The 27,719-nt window shown below is 40.2% G+C and overlaps 2 protein-coding genes across 5 annotated transcripts; one reads left to right on the forward strand and one right to left on the reverse strand.

Annotated features, from left to right (window-relative positions):
- Nucleotides 1–208: 208 nt before the first annotated feature.
- On the forward strand, nt 209–7,439 carry LOC117937601 (solute carrier family 22 member 13-like). 2 transcript variants are annotated; one of them, XM_034861672.1, is made up of 11 exons: nt 231–605; nt 787–890; nt 1,873–2,027; nt 3,296–3,467; nt 3,599–3,719; nt 3,817–3,911; nt 4,075–4,289; nt 4,413–4,521; nt 5,573–5,767; nt 6,100–6,158; nt 7,429–7,439. In XM_034861672.1, the coding sequence occupies exons 1-10, from the start codon at nt 231–233 to the stop codon at nt 6,128–6,130; spliced, it is 1,572 nt and encodes a 523-aa protein (XP_034717563.1). In that variant the 3' UTR covers nt 6,131–6,158; nt 7,429–7,439. The 2 variants fall into 2 exon arrangements, with proteins under 2 accessions (XP_034717562.1, XP_034717563.1); XM_034861671.1 differs by lacking the exon at nt 7,429–7,439 and having other exon boundaries at nt 209–605; nt 6,100–6,243.
- LOC117937584 (xin actin-binding repeat-containing protein 1) lies at nt 6,461–27,156 on the reverse strand. Of its 3 annotated transcripts, XM_034861642.1 has the most exons (10): nt 27,046–27,146; nt 17,610–17,740; nt 17,384–17,471; nt 16,923–17,285; nt 16,685–16,763; nt 14,428–14,573; nt 13,953–14,000; nt 8,086–8,216; nt 7,234–7,417; nt 6,461–7,127 (listed from the first exon to the last, which is right to left on the reverse strand). In XM_034861642.1, the coding sequence occupies exons 2-9, from the start codon at nt 17,735–17,737 to the stop codon at nt 7,249–7,251; spliced, it is 1,152 nt and encodes a 383-aa protein (XP_034717533.1). In that variant the 5' UTR covers nt 17,738–17,740; nt 27,046–27,146; the 3' UTR covers nt 6,461–7,127; nt 7,234–7,248. The 3 variants fall into 3 exon arrangements, with proteins under 3 accessions (XP_034717533.1, XP_034717531.1, XP_034717532.1); XM_034861640.1 differs by lacking the exons at nt 6,461–7,127; nt 7,234–7,417; nt 8,086–8,216 and adding an exon at nt 8,485–13,606 and having other exon boundaries at nt 27,046–27,156; XM_034861641.1 differs by lacking the exons at nt 6,461–7,127; nt 7,234–7,417; nt 8,086–8,216; ... (3 more) ...; nt 17,610–17,740; nt 27,046–27,146 and adding exons at nt 8,485–13,606; nt 15,270–15,685.
- Between the last annotated feature and the right edge of the window lie 563 nt (nt 27,157–27,719).

A 27,719-nucleotide genomic window follows, 5' to 3' on the forward strand; every position in this document is an offset into this window, starting at 1 on the left:
ATCCATGAAGAAGACACAGAGCAAAGCCCCATACATATAAAAACATAGTTGTAAAAGCTACACAAACATGAGGTTCATAGCCATAGTCAACTGTACCTGTTTAAAAGATAAAGTGCTAGTTCATAAATAATTATGTTTGGTCAAACATTAACTACCGAGGTGAATGTTATTGATGTTTTCTCCCAAACTGCCCTTTGAACAAACCTGTGCATATGTAGCCACATAGCAATATGAGCAACTTCAGGCAGGTCCTAAAGGAGATTGGGGAGTTTGGTTTATTTCAGAAACAGTTATTGGTTGGATTATGCATTCCCAGCATATTTGCTGCTTTTGACATTATTGGTCAGGTGTTTACAGGAATCAGCTTTCCACATCACTGTAACACTGATTGGATCTTGGAGCGTGGGCCCAACTTGACAGATGAGAGGCAAAGAAATCTCACCCTGCCGCTAAACAAGGATGGAAGATTTGAAAGCTGTAATATGTTCACACCTGTGGATTTGGATTTGGAAACCATCGAAGCGTATGGGATTAACACAACAACTGGATGCACAGATGGATGGGACCATTGGACACCCATAGGTGCTTCCAGCATTGTGTCAGAGGTAATCAAAACAAAAACCTATGGGTACCCACTAGACTCAAGGCCCTTTAGGGCCAAATTGTTGCACACACAGTCCTTTAGTTCTGTGTTTTGAGACTGTAATCCCATAAAGTGGTCCTGATCTATTTCCTCAATGTATTCCTTTCCTTTCTTCTGCTTTTATAATCTTTTTCTCTTTTCAGTTTGATCTGGTTTGTGACAGGAGGGGTTTGATTGAGGCATCACAGTCCATCTACATGGCAGGTTTTCTGGTTGGAGTGTTGACATTTGGGGCAATTTCTGACAGGTAAGGGCCAATAACACATGCACACCCACCTCCTGTAAATGTACACGGTAGTTTGCATTTTTGTAAGATTTAAGGAGATTTCAGTTTCACTGTGACGTTATCATGATACTCACTTTATGTGTTAAGTACAAGACTTGTGGGGTATCACCATTTAAAAGTATGGTCTCCTCAGAGTCTAAATAAAAAGCAAGAAAAAGAAAGGAAGTGGTTGCAGGAATTGTCAAAAAAAGATATATGGGCAAGGAGAAACATACAGAGGGATTAACCAATATTCATTCCAACAAAGACAAGCCATTCATGACAACACTACAGCTAGATGCAAAGACACTTCTGCGTAACCAACCTTTAAAGGTCCCATGACATGGTGCTTTTTGGATGCTTTTATGTATGCAATAGTGGTCTACTAACACCATAGCTGAAGTCTCTTTCCCAAAATTCAGCCTTGGTGCAGAATTACAGCCACTAGAGCCAGTCCCATAATGAGTTTTATTGAGTATGTGCCATTTCTGAGTCTGTATCTTTTGAGGAAGAGAGAGAGAGAGAAAGACAGAGAGAGGGAGGGACGCTTGACCAACTGCCACTTGGCTCGTATGAAAGCCACGATGTCTCTCTCTCATAAGTGGGCCAAATTCTCTGGGTGGGCAAAGCACACAGAGGGGAGAGAACCTCGCCCCTCATGACCTCATAAGCGGCAAGATTCAAGATCTGCTCATCTGAGCTTTCATTTTCTCAAAGGCAGAGCAGGATACCCAGGGCTCGGTTTACACCTAACGCCGTTTCTAGCCACTGGGGACCATAGGCAGGCTGGGGAAACTCATGTTAATATTAAAAAACATGGCTCATGCCATGGGACCTTTAAGGGGACTTCTACCATAAATTGTACCCTTTTCTAAGATATTCTACTGGATTCTATGGTATCCAGTGAATGACTCACTTTGTGTCCTTTAAGACAAAACAAAAGCTCTTTCTCCTCTGTTTGTAGGTTTGGCCGACGCTTTGCAGTCCTACTCTCCCTCTTTCTCCTACTACTGTTTGGAGTGGGTTCTGCTTTCTCACCAAACATCTATGTTTACATGGTCTTAAAATTTGTCTGTGGGACTTCAGGAGGTGCCATAATAATGAACACATCTGTGGTGGGTAAGTACACATTTTTTCCACCTGTAGCCCTGGTCCAAATCAGTTGATGAGTTTGTAAACTTGGTGAGTTTCCCCCTTGGTTCTGGTTTCCCACGGAAAATGATCCAAACAAACCTAAATGCATCACTACAAATCAAGCAAGAATGTTTACTCCCCCCCCATTGGCCACATGTGTCTGGGGCAACGGTAGCAAGAAAGGAAATACAGGAATCTGGATCTCGCATCTTTGTGGATGGATCTCACTCGCCTTATTTGATAGCTTCTCGCTCCTCGGCTGAACCGGAAATTGTTCTGTCCCTAATACCTAAAGGCCATCTTAAAGCTCTCATTTCGGCCCCGAGGAGCGAGCATTGAGGAGGGATCCTCGTGGAGGTATACAAGAGAGCAGCTTTCCCGGAAGCTGCTGAAAGGGTTGCTTACTCCGCCCATACAGCTGACAAATTCATGTGACATTTCAGAGGAAAAGATATCTAATCCCTCTTAAACACGTGTCCTCGTTTCCTCTCTCCTTCCATGATTTCCTCGCGTCTCTCCTGTGCTTTCTTTGTGGGCGAGACTAAGATGCGAGGAATGGAGGCAAGTAAAGGAGCCGGGGGTGCAATTCAACAACCTGAGACCTAGCCCATGTATTCATTAAAATAAGATCCAGACACTGTTTTCTGAGCGATTTTACTACGTCTACTCTGCTCACCAGGACTTTGCTTTGCTCTGCAGGCATATGTCTCCAACTTGAGCGATGGCTGGTTTGACCACGGAGATGCGAGTAGTGGCAAGCTTGACTCCAGTAGGCCTATAATTCTGTGACAGAAACATTGCAAGCTGCTACAGTTTGCAAAGCACACCTGACTACAAGCGGCGTTTAGCTCAAACTTACAGGGTATACCTGCCAGTTTGGTCGGATCACATTCTCACCACAAATTAAACAAACCGAAACCTACCAGTTCTTGTGTGAGCGGGACGCCGTGGTCCGCACCCGAGGTCCCAACAAACACACACACACACACCCACAAGGTGGTCGTCGGGAAGAAAGGTAGCCTAACATCAGCTTAGGTCCATCATTTCAAACAGGCGTCAAATAATCATTCCTCATCAGCTCATCAGCATGTGAAGTAATTCTAAAAGGCTTGAAATTGACTACCCTTCACTATCTCTCTGCCAGTGCCTTCAATGCTACTTAAATAAACAAATGTCCATGGTTACAAACTAAACCTTGTTGTTAACACTGAAATAAAATAACTCAATATGTGCAATTCTCATCTGTCTTAAAGGGGTGGAGTGGACTGGCCGCTCCAAGGCTGCTCTTTGTACAGTGGTTATCATATCATTCTTCTCTGTTGGTCTGATGATGTTGTCTGGCATTGCCTATTTAATCCAAAACTGGAGGATCCTACAGCTGGTGCTCTGCAGCCCTCTTCTCCTTGTCCTGGGTATCCTGTACTGGTCAGCAGCCTCTCAGACCACAATACCTTTATATAAGCCTTAAACAGGCTTCTTCGTCAAACACATTGTCAGAGAAGTTACAGTTTTAACATCTAAATCAAAGTTTGTTATTTCAAACTTATGTCCAATAGGTTTCTCCCCGAATCAGCCCGCTGGCTGATGACGCAAGGCAGGAAGGAGGAGGCACAAAAGGAGCTCCGCAGGGCTGCAAGGGTCAATGGGAAGAAGGTCTCAGAAGATCTGCTAGACAAGGTGAGCTGCATCAAACACACTTTTGACACAAATACCAAAACAATAAATGAACCTCTCTGTAACATGATTACAAAAGTTTTTTTTTTAACTTGTTTAGCTAGAGATGGAGAGCACACCAGAAAAAAGAAACATGTTGGACGTCTTTCGGATCTCGTATTTGAGAAAACGTACTCTCATAATGGGCTATAACTGGTGTGTCCACTTTTTTTAAGATAATTGTTCGTGCCACTGTCTTTCTCACTTAGTGAATTATTACACAGATACATTAATACTGTTATTAAGTGATTTTTTTCATAGGTACATTGTTAATAGTTCCCATTCGTAATAATTGTTGCAACTCTTCAACTGCTACTAGGTTTGCAACAAGTCTTCTGTATTATGGACTGAGCCTCAATGTCGGCAGTTTTGGCCTGAATATCTACCTCACACAGTTCATCTTTGGAATTGTCGAAATTCCTGCAAACCTGAGCGCTTTGGCTCTTATTCAACACTTTGGAAGAAGAATAGTTCAAGCAGGCTTCCTGTTCTTTGGGGGTGCTGCTTGCCTCGTGGTCCTTGCTATCCCAAATGGTATTTTCAAAACCTTGGACATGTTTTTATTATGTGAAAACATTTGTTATAAAGGTGGCAATTTTTTTATGTTTATCCGAGAGGTACAGAGTATGTTTTCTGAACTTATTATTTACCCACCAGATCTTTCTGCACTGGTAACTACCATAGCTCTAGTGGGGAAATTTGCTGCTACTGCCTCTTTCAGCATAGCCTACATCTACACTGCAGAATTATACCCAACCATTTTAAGGTAATATCACTCATTCTACTGCTCTTTATGATGATCACACAAAAAATCTAGATAACACTGATAACCTTTTTGGAATATCCAGTTTTGTTGTGTTCTCTGTTTAGTTTGTTGTTAGTATTGTGGTGATAGACTTACTCAGGAAAGGTGCTCTGAAAACTTATCAGCCGTATTCTGTGTTTTCAAAGCTTTATTACATTTTTTATATTAATGATCTGTTACATTAAAGCCATTGCCAAATGAGTTGCTGCAAAGCTGATTAAGACTATCAGCTTCACACAACTCTCTCTGAATTTCTCAGTATGGCTCTGTTCAGAAGATTGTGTCTTCCGGTGACTTTCCCACGCAGAAACTTGAGTAAAGATAATTACCTCTTCTGAAGAGTCCATCATGTTTTTATAATCCTCTGTGTCCTCCTTGGCTATTAGCAACTTTGTGGAGGGGAGGGGTGGTGCCAATCACGGAAGGATTGAATGTGGATGTGCCACACCAATGTCAAAATTATAGAGCCTATATTGCAGTCTTTCAGTTAGCATTGCTTCATGTTGCTGGACAGAATGGCACCTTTAAAGGTTAGGACTATCTGTAACAATCTGCAACACTTCTCATGACAGATGCAGCCTGAGACAGAAGTGTCACAGGGCAGAATGTTTATAGAAAGCCACTTGGCTAGAAATGCATTGCCTGTATCTCAAAAATCTTTGTAATTATTTTAATAAGGGAAGCCCTGACAGCTTACTTTGCCAACTTAATCATTTCTTTAAAAAAAAAAACTAGGGTTTTGTTTGATGCTATTATAAACATTGTTTCACTGCAGTTCTCTACATTACCACGTTTCTCCACATATGAAATAAATACCTTACTTTCTTTGTTGATAAGGTAATGGATAGCACGTCCAGTTTTCATCCTCTGACTTAACTCTATAGCCCCTCTCTATGTCCTACTATTCTGGACTCTTTCAGCTTACAAGATCTGATGGATTATATTAGAATGCTATTGTTACAATTGTTATCTTTCCATGCTTTGAGATTGCTGATCAGTCCATTATCTATAGGCAAAATGGTGTAGGTCTAAACTCCATGTGCGCTCGTGTGGCGGGCATCCTCGCTCCGCTGATCAGGCTCCTGGACGTGTACCATTACACCATCCCCATGCTGATATACGGCATCATCCCCGTTGCTGCTGGGGGTTTCTGTTTGCTACTGCCTGAGACCCTTAATGTTGAACTTCAGGACCACACTGAAGTCAGGTGAATAATATGTTTAACCCACAATATATAGAACAAATGGCTGGATAAATTATAGTGAATATAATCTTAGTGGCATAGCCTACACATTGGCACAACAAAAATCACGTGTGAAATTTGTGAACAGTATTATCTCAGTAGCATTAGATATTCAAATCATAATGAACAAATATGAAATATGACTTCATCAATACAAAGAAAAAAAGGCACTCCATAGTTTTAGTAAGAAGTTGTGGATAGGGTGACACTCTAGAATGCAAAGCGTTTAGTGATTTTAAGGTTTTGTATTATTTAAATTCTGTAATTCTATACATTAATCCTGCTTTTCATTTCAGAAAACCAGAAAAGGGGCCTACAGGGAACTAAGTCCACATTAAAACCCCCAAAACAATAAGTTGACATTAGTTTTTATTACATTGTATTTTATAATTGGATTATTGTAATACATACATTCACACCCACAATTGTTCATGTCTAAAGGCATATTAATTGAAATTCTTATCCCCCATTATTTAGTCAGTCACAGTTTTAAAAATAATAATAATTTTTAAATAACTATTTGTATTCATTCATGATTCTGGCATCCTGATAATAAAAGCCCTCCCCAAAATGAAGCTTGTGATGTGGACGCACAAGATAATTAAAAAAATTAAATATTATTACAAAAATACAGATAAAGGAAACTTAAAAAAAACAAAAACATAAATGGTCAATCAAATGTCATGATGGTGCTAGCCATTCTTTGTAAATTACTGTGAAATTCACTCATCATTATAATGTTGTAATCAGGTCTTAAGTATCAGTTAGACATTTTGCAGACCACAATATCAACGGCATACTGACAAGAACATGGCATCTCTGATGTGAGCAGAACTGTAGTAAGTGTAAGAGCCTCTTTATTATCATCTGTACATATATAACCATCCTAATGCATTTGGCCTTTGCATTTGATCATTTTTGAACTATATTTATTTTGTGTAAACAGAAATCTGCCATGGTGGGATTTTTCTGCTCAACTACTACAATGATACCCAGACTATTTGCAAAATGTTTTTTTTGATTATTCTCTGTTGTCCCAATGTATAAACATTTCATTCAATGTACTAAGTGTCAACAATAAAGGAATGCACAAAGGAAGTGCAGTTATTGTGAACAAAACAAGCAAAAGGTAATTTGATGAAAACAGACTGTATGATTAAGCCGTTGTTGCAATTAGGGTGTGTGTTACAGTGTGTCATTGCACTATTATTCATTACCAATCCGTATATGAACACACTGCATAGGATTTGGACAGCAGTTGGCCGTCTCATGGTGCCAAAGACATGTACAGTGAAGATTTTCCATGTTTTCACCATCAAATCAGCTGAGGACACAAACGGAACACAGTTTCAGTGGAGGAAAGCCACAACAATTATTGATCATGAATGAGGAATAAATTGTAGAGATAAGCATTGGGTGCGGGTACTCACACTCTTACTGAATATTCATGCCTCAGACTCATTGGAGACCACGTCAGAAGTATTTCTTAGAAGCCATCGGTTCTTGTGTTGAGCATGTCCGAAGCCCTCATCGTAATTCCCTTTTCTTCTGAACAGTTGTTGGTAGTGAAATATGCAGTAGAATTCCCCATACAAAGGTGCATAATTGTGCATGCTACAAATAAGCACAATTTGTTAAAAAAATTTTTTAATAAGTATTTAATAAGTATTGAAGCATTTTGTAAATAGTTCTTCAAGGTGCTTCCAGAGTACTGCTTCTAAGAGCATTCTCAGAAAAGTGTTTGGATGTGTGACTGAAATATGCTCTTTCCATAAAACATACTTGGATAAGATAAGACAGGTGTGATTTACTTTTTAATGTTATCTGAAATATTATCTAACATGACTTTCACAAGAGAGAAAAAAACAGGACAATTTGCTATCCCTAAGCACTGCGAGAAGTGCTGAGAAGTGTGCCAGCTGCTGTCTGTAGGATGCTACTTATACATTTCCTACACGTTTGACCTGATGGCGGCTAAAAAAAGATTTAACCTGTTTCCCAATCTGCAACTGTTTTCCTCAATCCAAACAAAGATGGTTTTAGGAAAATACATTGTTCTTGCTTAATTCGTATGATGTGAACCAACGTTTATTAATAGTTATAGTTGTCTATATTAATGTGACTGTCTATTTTTTATTAAAAAATGTTATTTTTCTTGTGTGATAGAAAATGAGCATGGAGATCTGTCATGTCCTACAAGGATAGAAAATCAATAGCGGAGTTACATTGAAAATCATTGCTCAATGTTTTCAATTTTTCTGTAAAATAAGTCAGTATCTCACCTTAATTTTGTCTTGCACTGTTTACAACAAAAGCAAGTTTTGTGAAAAATGTATTTGTCAGCAGTAATTTTTTCCATTGGATAAACCGGCTTCAGACAGGCTGAACAGATCTCCTGACAAGCTGGTTGAAACTGATGAGAGAAATGAAACTGAGCTTGGTTAAAACAAAATAGACTAATGTTAAGCAGCAACAAACACAACAACATAAATTAAAACCAATAAGGCATGTTTAATTTTAAATACAAATCAAAATGTTTAAAAGAAGAAATGTAACAAATAAATCCTCAAACATTACCAAGAAAATCTTTAACAAGTAATTAGCAATAACTTATTAATACAAATATAAGCAACAATGACCAATAAAATTCATGTTTTTTGGCAAACATGAAGTCCCAAACTTGACGAGGGTGTTGGAGTCAAAAGTGGCCACACAGTCGTGCGTGTAGAGGGAGTACAGCAGGGGACTCAAAACACAGCCCTGGGGTGCTCCAGTGTCAATATTTAGGGTGGAAGAGGTGTGTCTGCCCACCCTTACCACATAGGGTGTGCATGTCAGGAAGCTGAGGATCCACATGCACAGTGAGGTGTTTAATCCCAGGTCCTTGAGGTTTGTGACGATCCTCAAAGTTGTTAGACCTTGCCACATGTTTCTGGGGTTGCCCTCCTGGAATTGTAGTTCCACTTTCTCCCCGTAACAAATTCATATTCAATATATAAAAACACTTAGCTAATAGGTAACAAACTGGACCAGTCTGTGAATGATTTAAGATTTCTGATTGAGCGGAAGCAGAACTTCTGGGTACTCGGTGGCCTGATAGATAGCCGGACTGACCACTGCCGGACTTGTGGATGTTGTAGTATCTGGTTGAGCAGTGACAACAGTGGAAGTTGTGGATGAGTAAAACCGGTTCCCAAGGTCATCAGTCCTCTCATAATTCTCTGTGACTGTTTTAGTGCCCATAATACTGTTCCCCTCAGAGTCAGTCTGCACCTCGAGTACACTGAGCTCTAGTTTTGGGTCGTAAGAGGATTGTTTTTGACCTGCTTTTCTGGGATCCCTTTTTCTGTTTTGAGCAGGACTGTTGCATGTCAGCGTTTTAGTTGTCCGGAATTTGTCCTCTGTCTTTGGGTTGTGCTGACATGTCTGGCAGATTATGGTCTTTGTTGGAGACAAATATTTTTCATCCGTTTTTTTAGCAGCTGACTGGATGGAGATGAAGGCAGGTGAAGATGGAGGACTTGCTTGTTGTTTTGCGGGGGCTACTTCAATCATTGTAGCTTGGCTAACTGGCAGAGCTAAATCGCCCTGTATTGTAGGGTTTTCCAATGTCTGCAGTGATTTTGTTCTGCTTGACCCAATGCTAATTTTGCTAATACTACCAAAGGATGGGGATCCTTGCTCTGTCCCTAATGACTCTTTGAACAGGCATGATAAACCAGCAATGTCTGAGTCAGACTTCAAGGTAGAGACCGAATAAAGAGCTTTCTTTATGGCTTCCTCTATGTCCATAAGTCTGGCTAAAGTCTGTTCTTTCAGATTCATGATTTCTTCACTGGCTCGCTCAAGATCTCCAAAAACATGTGCCATTGGGGACTTGCCTTCACGGTTGTCTCTTGTTAATGGCAACCTCTCTTCTTTGTTTTCTACTTTTGTCTTTTTTTGTTTCTTTCTGTCCGAGCTGACAATCCAGTCAGGGTCGTTCTCAAAGACTCCCCTCAGAGACCTTACATCAACCTCGCTCGTATCCTGTTCAACTTCCTCAACTCGACTAAGAATACTCTGAAGTTCCTCCTGCTTTCGCAAATGGTCAAAAATGTCCATGGCTGCCGTTATGTTCCCTCTTAAGATCTCATCCATGTGAACTGACAGACGCTGTCGGCGCTCGTCATCTGTCTCGGTTCGTCCTTTCTTTCCCCTCATCTCAACTTTGCCTTCTTTTTTAATTTCTTTTTCGTGCTTGTCATTGCCGTCAGCAGCTTGTCTACAGAAGTTTAGTTTATTGCACGATGGAACCGTAAGAGTTGGTTCTGCTTCCTCAATCACATGTATGAAAATTGAGGAATTATCTTCAGACATGTGTTCAGGCTGGGTAATTTTTACTCTTTTTGGCTTTACAGGAGCATTTTTTGTTGAAAATGCCTTTTTACCTCCAAATTTCTTAGATGCTTCATGAAAATCTACATGGCTTACATCTGTTTCATTCATATCCTCTTCGATTGGGAAATCCTGGGGGCTTTTCTCATCTGCTGTGGCTTTAATTTCCTGTTGTTGCTTAATGATATTCTTATCTGAGTTATGATTTTCTAAGATGACGACTGAACCTGGGACTTGATGCGTTACTTCAATTGTGTTATCCATCTGAGTAGCTTCATCAAAAAGATTATTTTTTTGATGTTCCACTAAATCAGGCCCTGAGTCTGCACCAGTGTTAATTTTGAACAGGCCTTGCTTAAGTTCATCCTTGCATGACATCGACGTCATTGCCATTAGTTGAGGAACTATTTCTTTGGGTTTCACAGTATTAGTTTGGGTTGGCTCAATATTCTTTGTGTTGATTGATTGATTGTCTCTTTGTTTCACAATTAAATGCTCAGGTTTAGGTGGGATGGCTGGTTTTTGACCAACAGACCTTCTGCTTTTCTCAGAGACAGCGCTTGTAGCTGGTTTATTTAGAGTTTCGCATTGGCTTGGTCGCACCGCATTTGCTGCAGTCACTTGTTCTTTGGGGACCTCATGTCTCAGTGGTGCTTGAGTGAATTTAGGTTCAGTCACATGACAAAACTTCTCCTTAGTCAGCTTATGCACAGACGTCGCATCCACATTTTGTGATCTTTCTTTGTGAGGTTTGGACACGCTTCTGTATATCATAGCTGCTCTGAAATCTCCTCTACTGACATTGATATTGGATCTCTCCAGGGAATCCAAAGCTGCTTGAAGTTTACCCTGAAAGACAACTTCCTCATCGTCTGGCTGTGCATTGGTTGTTTCTGCACTATGTACAGACACCATAGGAGCTTGAAAGTATTTCTGGAACACCTCTGGGCCTTTCTGATCCATTTTGCTGCATGTCTCAATAGTTTGTACTTCTTCAGAATTATTGTCTTCACAGCATGTCTCTGTATTCTCATGTTTGCAGTCTGATTTATGTTTTGAGGTTGATGGGAGTTCATGCCATGTTGTCTCAGTGCACTCGTCCCTTTTGTGGTCCTCATTTTCTTGAGGTATTTCTGCCTCTGTTCTTAAGTGTTTAACATGAGCTGAGGTAACTGAGAACACAGGTTCTTGGGCAAGTATTTTCTGTTTTTCTTGTGATGAGTGATGCAAAGATTTGGCCTCAATTGTGGCCTGTCGGAGACTATGGATTGCAGTTTGGAGGTTAGAGATCTCGTCGTTGTCATTTACCACCTCGACTAATTCAGCCTGGTGGACCCTTTCATCGTCCTGTGTCTCAAGTTGTATGTATGATCCCTGTGGTGCAAGCATAGCATTGCGTAGAGCAAAATTTTCACATACATTTTTCTTTAGTTGGGTGGGTCTTTGTTCTCCAGAGAAAATGTTTTTAAGTCTCTTTATATCCACTGGGACCCATTCTGAATTACTCTCCTCAAATTGATCTCCTCTATGTTGATAATGAAGTCCAAGGCCTTGTCCAGCCACATTTTGGTTAGGAGGGAGGTCTTGTTCTTGCACTGTTGGTTCATCCTGAAGAGTTTTCAAATACTCTAAATCTCCCTTTTCAATACAACTCTTAAACAGTTTTACGTTCCCTTTAACTGTGATTTCAGGCCTCATGGATCCTTGGTAAGTTTGATCTTTTGGATTTTCTAGAAGGCTTATGGTTGATTCAGTAACCCCTTTTCCTAGATCTTGATAGTTTGCTTTACTCACATCACCTCTTCCTAGCTCTGGTTCATCATATTCTGCACCTTGTGGAAGACAATAACATTTCACATCAACCTCATCAAAATAGTTGTAGAGGGAGTAAACAACTACTTCAGCACATCTGTGCGCATCCTCCTGGATAATCACTCCCTTCCGCAGAGAGTTATCTTGATTGAGAATATCCTCAAGAAGCTGAAGCACATTGGCAGTTTTAAACTCTGTTTCTTGGTTGGTAGTGAAGTGATGCTGGTGCACGGGTATATTCACCACTGTGGCTGCCATGCTTCCTTTACTACCCTCCTTTAGGTAAGTGATTTGAGACTTTAGGTTTGCTCGTGGTAGCAACTGGAGTAGGAAATTTTGTACACCACCTTCAGCCACCTCGTCATATTTTATTTTAGGCCCACTCTCCGATAGTGTGAATTTGGCCTTTTTGGCTATCATTGTCTCGTTCACCTCAATGATTGAGCCATCTGAATGTATGGCATTGACATGATAAAGAGAATTCAGGGTTTCCTTGATGTTCTCCACCATCGCCTCAATTTCGTCCTTGTCCTGATGTCTAATTTTGTCAAATGGCATTGATTCAAACAAGTGGGCTCTGTTCTTGACATTAGCTATTGGATAGTCCTGAGTTGCCCCAGAGTTTTCTGCGGGGCTTTTGGAAGTTTGCAGAAAGGAACTCTCTCTTTCTATGTTTGTTGGAATAAATGGGTTGTTTTGGAAAAGAGACGCACTCGTTTTGATTATTTTCCTACATTCTTCTGGATCAGAACGGCTTGTAGGCTCACCCTCAAAGACTGTTTCACTTGTAGAAACTTCTTCCCTACCAGAAAACTCATAGTCAGAGCTTTGACCTATGGTATGAACACATGTGCTTTGTTCATTGGTCTGATCTGTCATGCCAATACTTGTGGAACATGCATTACTTTTGTTTTTGATATGCAGATTATCTTTGGTACACATTTCTAACTCCGGTTTTTGTTTTTGGACGGCCTCTGTCTCATCGCCAGAAAGAGAAACTTTTGCCTCAAACCTATCTGGATAAGGTTTGGATGTGTTCATAGATTTACTCTCAAAAAACCTTTTAGTAGCCTTAACATCTACTTTTATCATCTCCTCCTCACACTCTCTATTAGGTTCTGGACTAGACCCAAGCGTTTTCTCATCCTCCACGATCCCTTTATCACTTTCATTACAAGGACTCTCTTCATGTTCCTTAAACACAGCTAATGTTTTACTGACATCGTCTCTTTTAACCATTCCCTCCGCCTTGTGCATCTTAGAGGTGGAACAAGATACTTTGTTACTAAGTGCACAGTTCTCAAATATCAAGCGTCTTGAAAAGACCTCTCCCTCGTATCCAGTTTCACCAGCTGTCAGCCCAGTCTCAGAGCGCAAAACCTCAGCAAACTCTTCATCCACAACTTCATCTAACATCTTCAGCTCTGGGTGAGTGTGCTTCAGGAGCCTTCTCAGCTCACATTTCTGCCGCTGTTGGTGTAGCTTTTCTTTCAAAAGTTGGGAAGGCATGGACTTTGGGAAATGTTCCCCAGAGATGTCTTCTGGTCGTGGCTGATGTGTGGCTGAAGAAGGTGGAGAGAGGTCATCTTTCCCTTTTTGGTAGTCCTCCGCCATCTTGGAAGAACAAAGTAATGTTCTTATCATTGGGTCCTTTCCAGTTATAATCATGCCGAAGAGCGTGCAGCCATGCTTACAGCACTGAGAGCAACATTTTACCTTCCAAATCATTCCAGTTGATTGCTTTCATGCCAGGTGTCAGTGGGTTAGCCGAGCTCCAAAGCAACCACAAGGATTAATAATAGAAAAGAAAACGTGTATGTTTTTTTGTTTTTGTTTTTTTAACTCAGGAAAAGTAGGCATTTTGTTCTTGAGCTACTGTATATGGTATTAGACAGTGTGGAAGATGTTTTTGTGACAATGCAGACCGTCGTACAAAATGTCTGGTGAAAATTTGCCCTACCTTGGCTGGTTTGACTCTTTTCTCAGATTCAGATAATTGACCTCGTGCCTGGACGGAAACAATAATTATTTCAGGTCATGTTAGCCTGACATAAGCAATGTTGGCTGACAGACTGGCAATCATATATTTTACTGTTCCATTGTATGATGTGTTATATGACACTGTAAAGGATACTCAACTGCACTTTATAGAAGTTCAAGGTCACAACAGATAAAACAAAAACATTTCAGATTATTATTTTTGTCATAACCACCTTTATATATGATGATGAGCTATGGTGGCATTTAAATTATTATTAATTATTATCATTGCTATATATAATGATTATAATTTTAATGTACTGCTAGAATGCGTTTATATTTAACTTTCTTCATCATGTTCTAAAACATTTAGTTTAAGCTCAATGCATAGACTAGGGCTAAACAAATCCCAGACTGAAAAGAAGAGAACACAGAATGAGAAGAGCGATGTTTACCGGTTTTAAAGAGCTGTGTGTTGAACCCTGAGGAACCACCTTGGACAGATAGAGAGCGGACATTGCTTTGACCGAGACACTCAGTTTCTCCTTGGTTTGTATGAAGGAGCTGTCTCTGAAATCTGCAATTGTTCTCCTCTTTTCATCTGAGGAAACATCAGACAACGAAACACATACGTTTTAAATGTATTTATGACCCAAGTTATAATATGTATTATTTCAAATGAGGGCCAATCAGAGCCGGCTGAGATCAAAGTTTGGTGTCAAGTGCTTGCTGTGAAATAAATGTACCATCAAATTCCTCACATGGGATTTGGGATAAAGGCAAAGAGAAGTTGTGATTTTGTCTCACTTTGTTTGCTTGTTCATGCAAGCTATTAAAAGTCAGCTGGTGTCAATATAGAGCGCTATTTTGGAAGAGCCTTTCACAACATCATATGACTAAGAGATTTAGACGGTGACTCATTTACATACATAACATAAAGTTGACGTCCTTGTTTGCATCCATGTCCCCAAACTGTGTATAAATGGTTAACAATGGGTCACTAGTGACCTCATTTTTTAAGCTGATATACAACAGCTGCCATGTGTTTGAGTTATAAATGTGGTGGAGAGGGACAGATACATGACTCCCCTGACACAAACACTGAAAGTTAAAAAGTCTCAACCTTCTAATTGACTACCAGTCATTGTTTGGTATAAAAAGCTACCCCAAAATATTTTGTTAATTAAGCTTAACAAAACTTAACTTAATTAAGGGTTTGAACTGTTTGAAGGACTAAACGTAAGTTTTCAAGAGCATGTACAAGCCATATATCATGTGGACAAGATTGTGTACTCACAGAAAATGAAGGTCACAACACATTAAACAGCTCCCGGTTCCTTCAGACAAGCTGGCCTGCTTATTTTCTTTCAATCCTTGTAAATATGTTAGGTCTGATTTCCTGTGTGTTTGTGTCTGATAATGGAGCCTCTGCCCCTCTTCGTCGCTCCCTCTCTCTGCCTCATTCCTGCCCCAGTGACAGCTGACCCTTTCACCCGTCCGCATGTATTCAGGACTCGTAGCTTGCTGGCTATTTCTGTCCTGTTCCGGAGTGGTCTACCATGACCACACCAGGTTGAGTCAATCACGGCTTCTTGCACACTCACTGTGCTGATATTCATCTCCATATCACCTCTTCCCTTTCATTCATTCCATCCACAGCTTTGACCCGAGTCAGAGGACTCTGAGATTGCTTTCCAGGGAAGGTATATTAAGTGAGCTTAATATAAATAATAATATTAATATAAAATGTTTATTTTTTATTTTTTTTATTTAAATGGGGGATTTAGACACCAAATTGGGCTGATCTATGCTCTTGTGGTGAATCAATAGCAACAGATGTTTGGGTAATACTTTAATTTATAAATCAGTAATTCCCTTATTATTTGGTTGGATGTTTAACAAAGAGATACTATTTATTAAATATAATAGGCAAAACATGACTTTGCCTAAAAAACGGTTCCTTTTAAGTAAATAATCATTTATCATTTATTTATCTTTTAAAAACTTTATTTAGCATATGTTGACGTGAATGCATGCCGGTAGACAAGTTTCACATTTTTGCATGTTCAGGTGACCTGCAGACGAGAAGACTCTACGGTTATGCATTTGAATTCATTCATTAGAAGTATACTAATTGAACACATTCTCTATTTTCTGTGTAATCATTGCCAAATTACACTTTCCTGGAAATTCTGAAAAAAAAATTAAAGACCGTTTTCAAGTTTCTCATGGAACTTTTTATTGTGTTGTATTTGGGTGTACTAACTCCATGCACAGTGTCTTTAAACATCTGAACAGGTTTTTGATATTTGACTTCGCTTCATAGCAAATCAAGGTCTGGAGTAGCTTCAGAGTGTGATGCCTGTTTCCTTACGACCTTGATCTGGGCTGTATCCTTGGTCTCATCAATAAGAATACAGTCCAGAAAGATGTTTTTAGTAAAGCTATATGTAGTTTATGACCGGCCTTTTTCATTATCTGCTTATTGTTGTGTTTTTAAAATAGATGACTCTGTCTCCCAATCAAATTTCCTTCACCAAACGATAAACACGTTTAATTTAATGTCTACTCATAACTACTCAATAGAGAGATGTTTCAGTGACCTTAGAAATGTCTTTTTGAAATGTTGAAATATACTTTGAAGATTTATTTCCCAGCTACATTGGGCAGTAGGTTGGAAGCACACTTTGATGATTTCTGTCTGGTACTCACCAGCTTGAGAGGAGGCGATTGTTTCAAAATCAATACCCCCTATTGTTTTTCTCCTCTCCTTTGGGGTCTGATGCCCCACCTAGAGAGAGAAATAATAAACTGTCACTGCCACTAAGTAGCCTTATGTCTGTCTAAGTGACAATATCTCGATTCCATTTTTGGAAGTAACATGATTGAACTTACACATTAGAAATGGCGGAAATCTGACCTTTAAGCTAATAGGAATGATTGTATTTACCTTTCGAATCACATGATCTTTTGCACCAGTTTTAGCCTCATTGACTGGACCATCAGCAGGGATTGGGACTGTCGGTTGCACTGCAGAGCTCTTCGCCTCTTCATCCTCTCCATTCACCACTGGCATAATGCCCGCTGCCTTGTGAGGTGTCGTGAGACTTCCAGCTCTGAAACTGCTCTTCATCTTGTTTGGTGTGGCTGCCTTTGACTCAAACATAGCCTTCAGGGCCCCAATGGACCCAGCGCTGCTTTGAAGGCTCCCCATAGACTTACTGCGGATCAAATTGGTTTTGTCCCTCGCCTCGTTTCTCCTCATCCGAGATTCCAGATGAGTCTCTTTACTCTCCAGAAGAGATGGTGTTATCTGACAGTCATACCACAGATGGGAAAAAAAACATGTTTGCATGCAGCTGTATTATTTCCCCCACACTGAAGATGCTTCATGTTTGTGTCAGAAGTTACCTCTTTGAACACCTGCTTTGGCATTGCTTCACCATTATTGAGCGAGGTTTCTTGAATAGCTGTGCTTACTTCCACTGTTGTTTGATACCTGTTACAAAAGCCACATTAATCATCTACCAGCATACATATATTGCATGCGGAAGGTTACAGAGTGTTGGACTACTGTATGTGTTAAGTTGTCACAGATGTACAGTAGAGAGCGTAAAAAAAAGATTGTTTCCTTCACCTGGTAACTAGCTGAGATACAGATGTTGTGTTGTCCCGCACCCCTGCCTGTGTCCAGGTGGGCTTCTCACGCACCGAGGGGATGCTCCTCAGTGACTGGGTGCGTCTCAGGTTACTCTTCCACTCCATGACCTAAAATAAATGGCAGATAATCAATGATATCATCTCCATTATTGCAGTACTATTCTCTGTAGAAGATCAGCTGATCCTGGATGTCATAGTCTGTTAATTCTTTGCACCCAGCACTACATTCTTGTTTAACCATCAATTTAACACCACTAGTGAGCATTTTATCTACTTGTAAAGCTCAAACATATTTCCACTGACTAGTAGGAACAGCAGGTTATAACATCACACAACAATGCATAGCCCGCAATAAGTAAGTCATCAATTTAACAGTGTTGCAAAAAATTACTCTTTTTAAACATTAAACATTTTGGCTACATGAGGTACATTTTAAATATAACTTTTACCTTACAGGTGTCAGTCAGTGTCTGTTCCCTGTGACAATCAGAGACATTTCTGCAGTATCACAAGACTTGCACACGGTGTGAAGCTTTTGTGAGCAAAGTCCTTTTTCTTCCTCATTACCAAGACCGTGTTAAATAACCTGTGGAAATGTCTAGAGTAGCAGGACATAAATCCCCCAAAACAACAGTAGTATAGAGTAACATAGTAATAGAGTCTGCTGCTTTCATCGAAAAACAAAAACTCATATAAATTCAAAAAATCATTTATCCATCATTCCCGTTTTACTTTGGATCTTGCATCATTTGTCATCATTGTGTGTTTTGGCTCCTACGTGAATTTTCAGGAGAATCCTTGATGTTTGTCATATCATCAAAGCTCAGATCTAATTACTTGATCTTTGAGTAGCAACACACCAGTCATTAAGATCAAATGTGATTAACGTTATTAGAGTATGACAAAGACAAAGAACAAATAGAAAATATTGAAAATTTGAGAATTATGATCAATGCAGCTTAAATATTGCTTATTGATGAGTTTTGAGAGTTACTTATTAACACAGATTCTCAGGTTACATATTTATAAAATTACAATGCAATATAGGAACATATGACCAATAAAATACTAAGTAAGTAAGTAAAATACTTCCTATCAACAAGAGTTCATTTACAGTGCAGATGTTCAAAGTGTGCATTGTTGTATTTTATCAGGGGATTTATAAACAATATAGGCCAAATGCCTTCTTTATCTTTGGGAAATATGCAGATTGGAACAACACAATCCCTAAACATTTGTAAGTCAATCATGTGTAGCTAGATTATTACTGGACAAACAACCAATGGTTCAAGAGTTCAACAGCACTTAAGAAATGACACGCATCATATAAACAGTTCAACCATGCAAACAAAGTTAATAGAATAGATTTATTATGCATCATGTTACATTATTATTATAGAATTTCTCTCAGATATTTACGCGTGTCTGAGAGAAATTCCCAAATAGTTGTGAAGCATTGTGCTTGCTGAACATTGTTTACCTGTGGGTGTGTTTAAATCATATCATATCATAAGGATCAATGTTTCAAATAACTGTATCAAAAATAATGTATTAAAATGAATGATATATGCTGCTTACTTTTGCAAGCTTAGGTACAAAAACAGCACCATTAGAGTCCCTATGTGTTTTGCTCAACACACTCCAGTAAGATAGAAGCAACATCATAAGTTTAACTTTTGTGCTCTTGTTGAGTACTTTGGTTAAGAATAGCACTTTACTAATAAACCATCGCTACATAAAGAGTACATCTGGCACACTTTACTGGAGATTGCTTCAGCACAAAAATATGAAGATCCAACAATTCCATGGTTAGTGCAACTTCTTTTAAGTCTGTGCCCCACTTTGAATTCCCTTACTTCAAAAAGCCTGGAAACACCAGTGAACTGAAACAATTATGTTTAACTGCATCTTTTAAAAGATTCTTAGTTCCTAAATTAGAGTTCATCTGGCTGGGGTTCAGTAATCCTAGACGGCTAGTGAGAAACAAGTATGAAATTTCATCTCCTTCCCCAGGAATTCCAACACCTGCTGACCCTCAGGGGTCGAGTAAGAACAGGAGGAAGCTCTCCTTCCTCTTGACTCCTGCTGACTACAACGACCCCGACCCGAACCCCGATCCCGACCCTGACCCCGATCCTGACCCCGATCCTGACCCCGACCACGACCGCGACAGACTCCCCCTGACACATGCTGCAGCAAAACTGCATAAACTAGGAAAAGTAAATCATAAAATGCAGTTTTAATGTTTGTTAAAACAAAGTATTTGCACATTATTCACCATCATGACAGTTGAGACGCATACCAGAGCTATATTTATGATTTGAGGTTTCTGGTTGATACTGCCTGATGCATGAGTACATATCACAGCTTTTTCCTTGTGTGAAACAATAGGCTATTTTGATAATAATGCCATCTTGTGGTAAAATATATTTACTACATTACAATCGGTGGCTTGGACAAGGTCCATTGTAATGACTTAAAACTAAAATGATGACTGAAAGCTCCTCCAGCTGTTTAGTAAGTCTAGTTAGTAACTAAATGCATGTACTCAAACACTGATCTTAATGTCACAATCTGTCTCTCTGTCCTCCTCTCAAGAAACACTCCCTATTTTAACCAGATCCCGTCATTGCTGTTGTCCACCCATCCACCAGATGCCCTCAGACTTTCCCATCACCTGTCTGCCCCGCCCATCTTCACACCTGTTCCTACTTTCCTCATCAGCCCTGCAGTTGCTCACCTGCATCTCATTCCCTCATCAGCCTCTTAGTACACATATCCCTGCAAGACTATCCTAGTTGCCATGCTGCTTTTGTGCTATGTTTGTTTAGTTTTACTTTTGAGCTTCTGTCACTCAGTTGCTTTTTTTTTTTAACTTACTTGCAGTGCTAGAAGCTAAAAACACATGGATGTATCATCACCAAATACACTTATTGCTATTGTTAGAAGTTTGAGGTATGGTTACTTTTTTATTTTCATTTGATGTCACATACTTATTTAATAAGATAAGATTCATTTACTTAAAAGCATGAAATAAACTCAAATAGTAAAAATTTTATATCAAAGGATTGGCGCCACAAGGCTGCCACAATCAGCTTAAACATTAACATTAACATTTAAAAGAGCTTGTGTGCATAATGACTAATTAAAAGTTCATTATGCTTTACAACATCCATAACATCTATTAAGATACAATGGTAAATGCAGGGCTTGTGTATCTGGACACATCTTTGTCTTCTTCATCTGGGTTTCAGACTATTTCACACATGTGAAATGCTGTAGAGGTTTGAGACAATGGAAGCTTTTGTCAGCAAGCACAACTCATATTCACTCTTTTTAGTCTTGCTCTTTGTTAATCAGTCCTCAGACAAAGAGAGCAGCAGCAGCAACAAACCCTGGGGCAAAACTGAGAGATTCAGGCTGTCTCCCCCTCCTGACTACAACCCTCATCCCTCCCTTCAAAACCCACTCCTGTCTCTGTCTCAAAGGCACTGGAGAGATGAAAGGGAATGTGCAATGCGCTGTCTTTTGACTGAACTGTGCAGTGTTATTAGGGGAAGTTTACTGGCCTGCGTTTTAAACACACCTGCTTCCACCAGCCAGCTGTTTTAGAGGGAGGATCTGTGGCTGGTTGGAAGGAGACTTCATACCTGTGGATTACACCCATGACTGGTGAGGAGCTGCAGAGATGAACATATTAATACGCTCATAGACACATAAGGCTGTCTTTCTGTGTTTCAATGAGTGAAAACTGTGAGAATGGATTCACATTGTTCATGTGTAAAATTGTAAGGTAGTCCAGCAGGGGGCAATAAAGACCACTCAAAACACAGCACTACATTTTCTTGTCCACAGTCAGGTTATGTGGGAACATCACAACGGGGCTGTTAAAGGCCAAACTAGGTTATTTCAGTTCACCGAAATAACCCACAATGTACAGCAGTGAGAGCAGAAAGCAGATAGTTGGGGCAGATAATGTCACTCAGAACTGCGTAATAGTGTTTGGTCAGTACATAGAATAAGCATATTCTTTCACAGACAGTGAAATCAAATTATATGCAGCCTGTCTTATGTTTCAGAGGAATGTTCTCATATCGTAAAGTGTTGGTACCTCATTTAACCCTACTGCAATCAATTATTTTTTTTCTTCTTCTGTCTGCATCACAGAAATGCCAATCTGAGGTCTGCAGTGCTTTACCAAGCAGTGGGACTGATCTGGTGGCCTGTTCGATGTGAGTGAACGACACATGCAAATCCACACCACGCACCTCACAAGGCCAGCAGTCATGAGTTTGCCTGTGTGTGTGTGAGAGAGAGTGAGGAATGATTGTTAGGCTGTTAGATAATGTTAATAAGGAACTTCTCTAGTGGTTGGGTGTAGTTACGCTTGTTGGTCTAATCACACTGGAAAAGTACTTCTTTAAATAATTTTTGGCACATGTCGGAACATCTTATTTACTCATCAGTTATCTCTTGGCCAGCTTACTTTGATGCCAAGATGAAGCCCAATTAGTTAGAAATGTCCCATCTGTAGTCTAGATCCTTTAGAATCAGACCACCCGTGAAGAGGCAAAAGCATGCAACATAACTCGCAACAGAGGAAGCCTACTGTAATGTACATACTTTTCCTATAATCATGTACATTCTGATGGTCTAACTCTAATTCTCTGACAGTTTTTACATTTTAGAAAAGAAGTGTCTGGCCAAAGGTTTGAGTACACATGAACAAATTTTCCTATCTCACGCCACAAAGGCTTACTGGTATTTCCCTTGGTCTGTTATATTTACAGCTACTGACTGCCTGAACATCACACGCATGGACTACATAAATGATACAACACATTTAAATGCTTTAAATAGCCACAGTGCTGCAGATGAGACTGTTCATCGTCCTTTATGTCAGTTATTAGTGAACACGTCAGCAATATGCATTCTTGTGCATTCGTCTGTTCTTCACGGCATGTTTGACGTGCGTGCCAATGTTCAGTGTATGAGAGGCACACAGAACAGATGAAGGTTCCCTATGTGTACTGCTAAGTGGGAAAAAAGTGGAGGTTGCAGTGGATGATGATTGGTCTGAAAATAGTTTGATACAAAGCTCAAAAAAGAATATTAAATGTTTGAGATGTGAACTTAAGATCTGTATCAGCAGGGAAGACGGGAATATCATCTCAGGACATATTTCAGATCCTCACATATTTTTGAATCCCTCTGCTACTGGTCGCTATTGGCTAGTTCTTCATTCTTCCCTAAGCAGAGAAAAATGAGGAGGAGGAAGAGAAACAAGATGAGCAGAAATGAAAGGAGCAGGATGAAGGTAGATATATTTATCCTTTAGCTGAGTCACAAATCAAAAAGAGCTGAAGAAAAAAGCAAGGCTACAAAAGGAATTGCAAAGCTTACTTTATGCATAAAGAAGACCCAATACTGATCTGTAAGTGTCCAGAACATATTACATTAAGATTTTAGTCATTTAATTAAAGATAAGAAAAGACTATAAAAAGCTTGAATTCTTAAAACAACAAAATCACAAGCAACCAATGGTAGGAGTCGACACAAACTATGAGATAATACAAGATAAACACGCGTTTGTTCTGTTGTCAGAGAAACTTGTTTGTTTGACTGTTGTTGTAGCCTGTTATTGATTCTAATTAGATGTAGCAGTTGACGCAGGCTACATCATGTTTTGGAGAACAGTGAAGGAAAAACCGAACAAAACTAAAGCTGAGTTTGACTATCAGTATTTCTCGGTTCATTTGTTCTCAGTGCCTGATGGAAGGCTCTAAGTGGGAATCTATGTGTCATTAGGAAAGTGTTTTCTTTCCAGCACAAGGAACACAGAGCCAGCTTCTCCCAACACATGGCTATGATTTGTTGGAACACTCCTTCTTTCCTAGGGAGAATGTGAGTAGTGGTGTGCAGCAGTACATTGTGTGTGTATTCTCTGTCCCTTAGCACTGCACATTTTTTTGCAGGTGTGTGTGTGTGCAGTGTGTTATGCCGTAGGGGGAATGTGCTTCAGTACAGCTGAGTGGGAGTGACTATGACCTTACGGGTTCCATTTCTGTCCATATGAAGCTGAACAAGCCCCCCCCCCCCTCCCACTGTGACGATGCACAAGCAGTGGCGAGCGTGCCTGCCCGCCTGCGTTTGTGTGTCAGGGAGGGTTCACATTTCACACGTGTGACCACTGTGGAGGCGGCCGGAGCTCTAAGCTGCTTTGCGAGGCTTGGGAGGGCAGCCGCTCGTTGGCTACTCAAAGGGCTGTGTTTGCTACATGCCTTGAGGAGGTGACGGCATAGCTGAGCACTGGAGCATGGTGCCCAGGGTTTCATGTAACAATGCTGGGTCAGGGCGAGCCCACGGAGGCACTGCACTGAACTGTACATGGTCACAAACACAGCTCTTGTTTAACAGTCAATGAAAGTGACAGTGTCAATCTGTCAGTGAAACTCAATGAATTTATCTTTCCTTGCATGATTAACCAAGAAAGAGCTGCTTTTTATTGATGAGGAATATCTTTGTGTAAGTTCATGCAATTAATTTGATGTATTTAAGCAATTTACATATATTTAAATACTCTTCTTTGTTGCATTTCATGCTCAGATCTGAGAAAGCGTGAGTGCACAGAAAAGCCGGTTGAACTTTGCATTGACACTGTTTCTCAATTTGGCCTAGTCTGGGATGATTAATTGTGGGACGCACAAACACACACACACACACACACACACACACACACACACACACACACACACACACAGTGTACCCGTCTGTGGAGAGTGATTCCTGCAGGACTTAATGTTCACTGCTGTTGATATCACACACAAGCACACACTCTCCCTCCCTCTAGATTACAGTCCATGTCGTGAGCTGGAATATCAGGTTTCCTGTATTTGTGCAGAGTTTGTGCTCACAGCTTCACCTTTGTTCCTTCACTGTCAGCACACAGCAACACTGCATTGGGGCACTCTCTGCTGCTCTCTAAGGATATACAGCCATACCACTGGCAAACTCTGTCACCAGTGGATTTAGGATTGCCAGGAGAGATAAATATAACAGCCTTTGCATGCATTTGGATAATTGGTAGCATGAGAGCAAAAAATGAATCCTAAAAGTGTTTAATAAGATGTTCTTGGTCAGTTCTGCCAGGCGTTTACTGGCCAGAATATTTTGTGCTTTGTGTGTGTGGTTCATTCATGGTTTTAATCTGTGAAAATGTACGATTGTTGTTTCTGCGCATTCCCCTCTGCTGTGGAACCCCAGATAACCCTGCTGTGGCGCCAGTAGAGGCTGGGCACTGTACAGGAGGAAGAGGAGGAGGGAAGGGAAGAAGGGTATCAAGGGAGCAAGTAAAGTATATAAGGATGTTAGAGTAAATGCATGAAGCTGGATAAAAAGCCAACAAGAACCTAACACAACAGCGTAATCGCATGTAACACAAGAGAGGAAAAAGGGGTGTATCTGTGCAGTTTCCTCCCAGTTCCTGAGGAATGAATTGCTCCCGTGTGTACACTTGTCTTTATCTAATAAGCCAATCCTGAAGTTATTCAATGCTTTGCGGGCAGTCATCTGCAACAGAAAGCGGTCTGTGGTTTAACTGTTGGCTGCTGGAGCTGTGCCTTTTTGAAATGTGATCCCATTTATTAGACGTCACACAGCACAGCTCCTGGAATGTCCTGCGTAGAGACAGAACAAACTCAGAGGCCAACTGTAATCTCTTATCTCTGGCTGTGACGCCTTGTACCACAATACCGTCAAATAGGCCCGTATCTGCACCATTTATCTGAGAGAAGCCATAATATTGAGATTTTACGGCAGGAGATAACTTTTTACACGTTAAATAAAAATTATTTAATATGCAGTTTGATTTTGGGAAGACATGAAGTGTATATTGTAAATGATCAATTTTATACTTTTTAGATATTTAGAATTAAATTAAAGAGGGTATCTTTGCTGATTTTCCCAATCAGTACTTGTTTGCTGATAATAGGGAGTGTGTCTTCAGTAGCTTTGAAAGGATCTTTTTTATTTTTGAGAAAATAACCCCAACTGAAATCATTAAGATTAGCTTGGTCCCGTTTTGGAAACACATTTTAACAGAAAGCCTGAGAAACAAGGTTGTGGAGTTTGAAAGATGTGGGTATTTACCACACAGAAGGGTCTGATGAAAAGATGAGTTGCAATTTGTTACTTGACTTTAATTTATTGGGAACTAAAATTTAGGATATTTTAGTTTTTGTGATAGCTTTTGTTGCAAAGAGTTTTATCTTTTTCTGCGGTACTTCTTTAACAGTCATTGCTGGTAACCCTTGCCTTTTCCAACGCACCTGCCACAGAAAAGAGGTGTGCAAAAGGGCTTTGGAATCAAATTGCAATGCAATACAACATTGCTGTAGAGTGCCCCTTTATAATAGAGCTAGTATTTCAAAAATACCATTTCCCCCCCCCACTTACAAAAATGTTGTTCACGTTAGAGCCATGTTAAATAAGCATAAAGTCATTGCAATATTCCCTGCAGCTTTTACACTCATATCACCTACAGGTTGTGGCTATAATAACTTGACCATCTTTCAGTATTGTGTAATTTAATACAAAAATACCACAATACAGCCTCACAAAGACCTTTTTTTATGGAAGAGTTTCAATGAAAACTGAACATTAAAGCTTTCATATTCTATTGGCTTATATTACAGTCATTTTATTTTGTCCACCCACTCACATTTGGGCCTGTTTTGGTTATACTGACCCTCTCCACAGGAGGCAGTGTCCTGCAGGCTCCATGCAGACTGTGGCAAGCTCCCAGCACACAGTCCTTGTTCATGGAGTGCAGGATGCTGCTGTAGCCACATGATGCAACCATGTTGAATATCGTCGCACTATTGCAGCATTTTTCTCCTTTGACATGCATTTCTTGCGCATTTTTTTTTTTTTTTTTTTAATGTTCAAGGGCATGGTAATGTATGACTGTAAGGAGAGGAGTGTGCTTGTTTCTTACACAAAGAGGAAGAGAGGCAGACAAACAAATGGAGACTGATTCAATAAACATATATATTATATTATATTACATACATATATATTTTTAAATTTCCCAAAACGGGTGAAGAGTTTACAACTGAGCTACATTTTCTGTTGTATCTGACTAAAGGGTTGTTCGTCGTCGCACATGTCATGCTTTACAACTGCAGATGCAGAGAGTCCTCCCCTGTTACACAAGGCAATCACTATGTGTGCATGTGCGAGTTGTGAAAGCTGGGGCGGACGCACATGCATGACCTGCTCAGAAATTATTAATTGCTGTAGCTGTAAAAGACACTCTCATAGAAATCAGTATTATTTGCACATGTCTTTGTTCAGCCCAAACAGTTCAGTTAAAATCCTCTTTACATATTAAACAACTCTCTTCATATCATTACCCAATGTGTCGTCTCTGCATAAGCCTCGTGGTCGTTCTCCGGCTCTCACGTTTAAATCCCGCACAGCTGACGCTCTCAGGGGTTATCTGCAGATCTGCGCTTGCTCAAGGCTGATTAGCAAGGTGCACCAGGCCTTCTGTAATGTAATTCATGTGCTGCAGAACACGACCTGTTGTTTACTCTTATGATCAATGCAATAGGCCCTTCTCACTCGCATGGTTTACACATCGCATTTGATTGCGTAATAGAGACATTGTTTAGAGCCCTGTGGCTCAGACCGCGTAGCCTACTTCATATAGTAGTCAGGGTGAAAAGGTAATGTGACTCAGATCACATCCTCCTTAAGCTGAAGTCAACTATGTGTACACATTAGGAAGAGACGTCAGACAGTGAGACATAAAGAGGTCTTTTGTTGGAGCTTCAGTCTGCAGAGGGAGGTTGGAAGGAAAGATGACAGCCTGCTGGTTGTGTGTAGTCCTGCTGAGCTGTGTGTGTACGTCCCTCCAGCTCCCCACACATACACACCTCCGCACCATACTCTCGCTCCCGAGGCACAACTCTGGTCACCGTGGATATTAATACACTGCTCTGCCACTGAGTGCGCTCAGCACAGGAATGAAAATATCTGACAGGCACTATTTATAGACCCTGCAGGCGGACAGGCGGAATCCACA

This window comes from Etheostoma cragini, chromosome 22, assembly GCF_013103735.1.
Source record: "Etheostoma cragini isolate CJK2018 chromosome 22, CSU_Ecrag_1.0, whole genome shotgun sequence".
Classification (NCBI taxonomy): Eukaryota; Metazoa; Chordata; class Actinopteri; order Perciformes; family Percidae; genus Etheostoma; species Etheostoma cragini.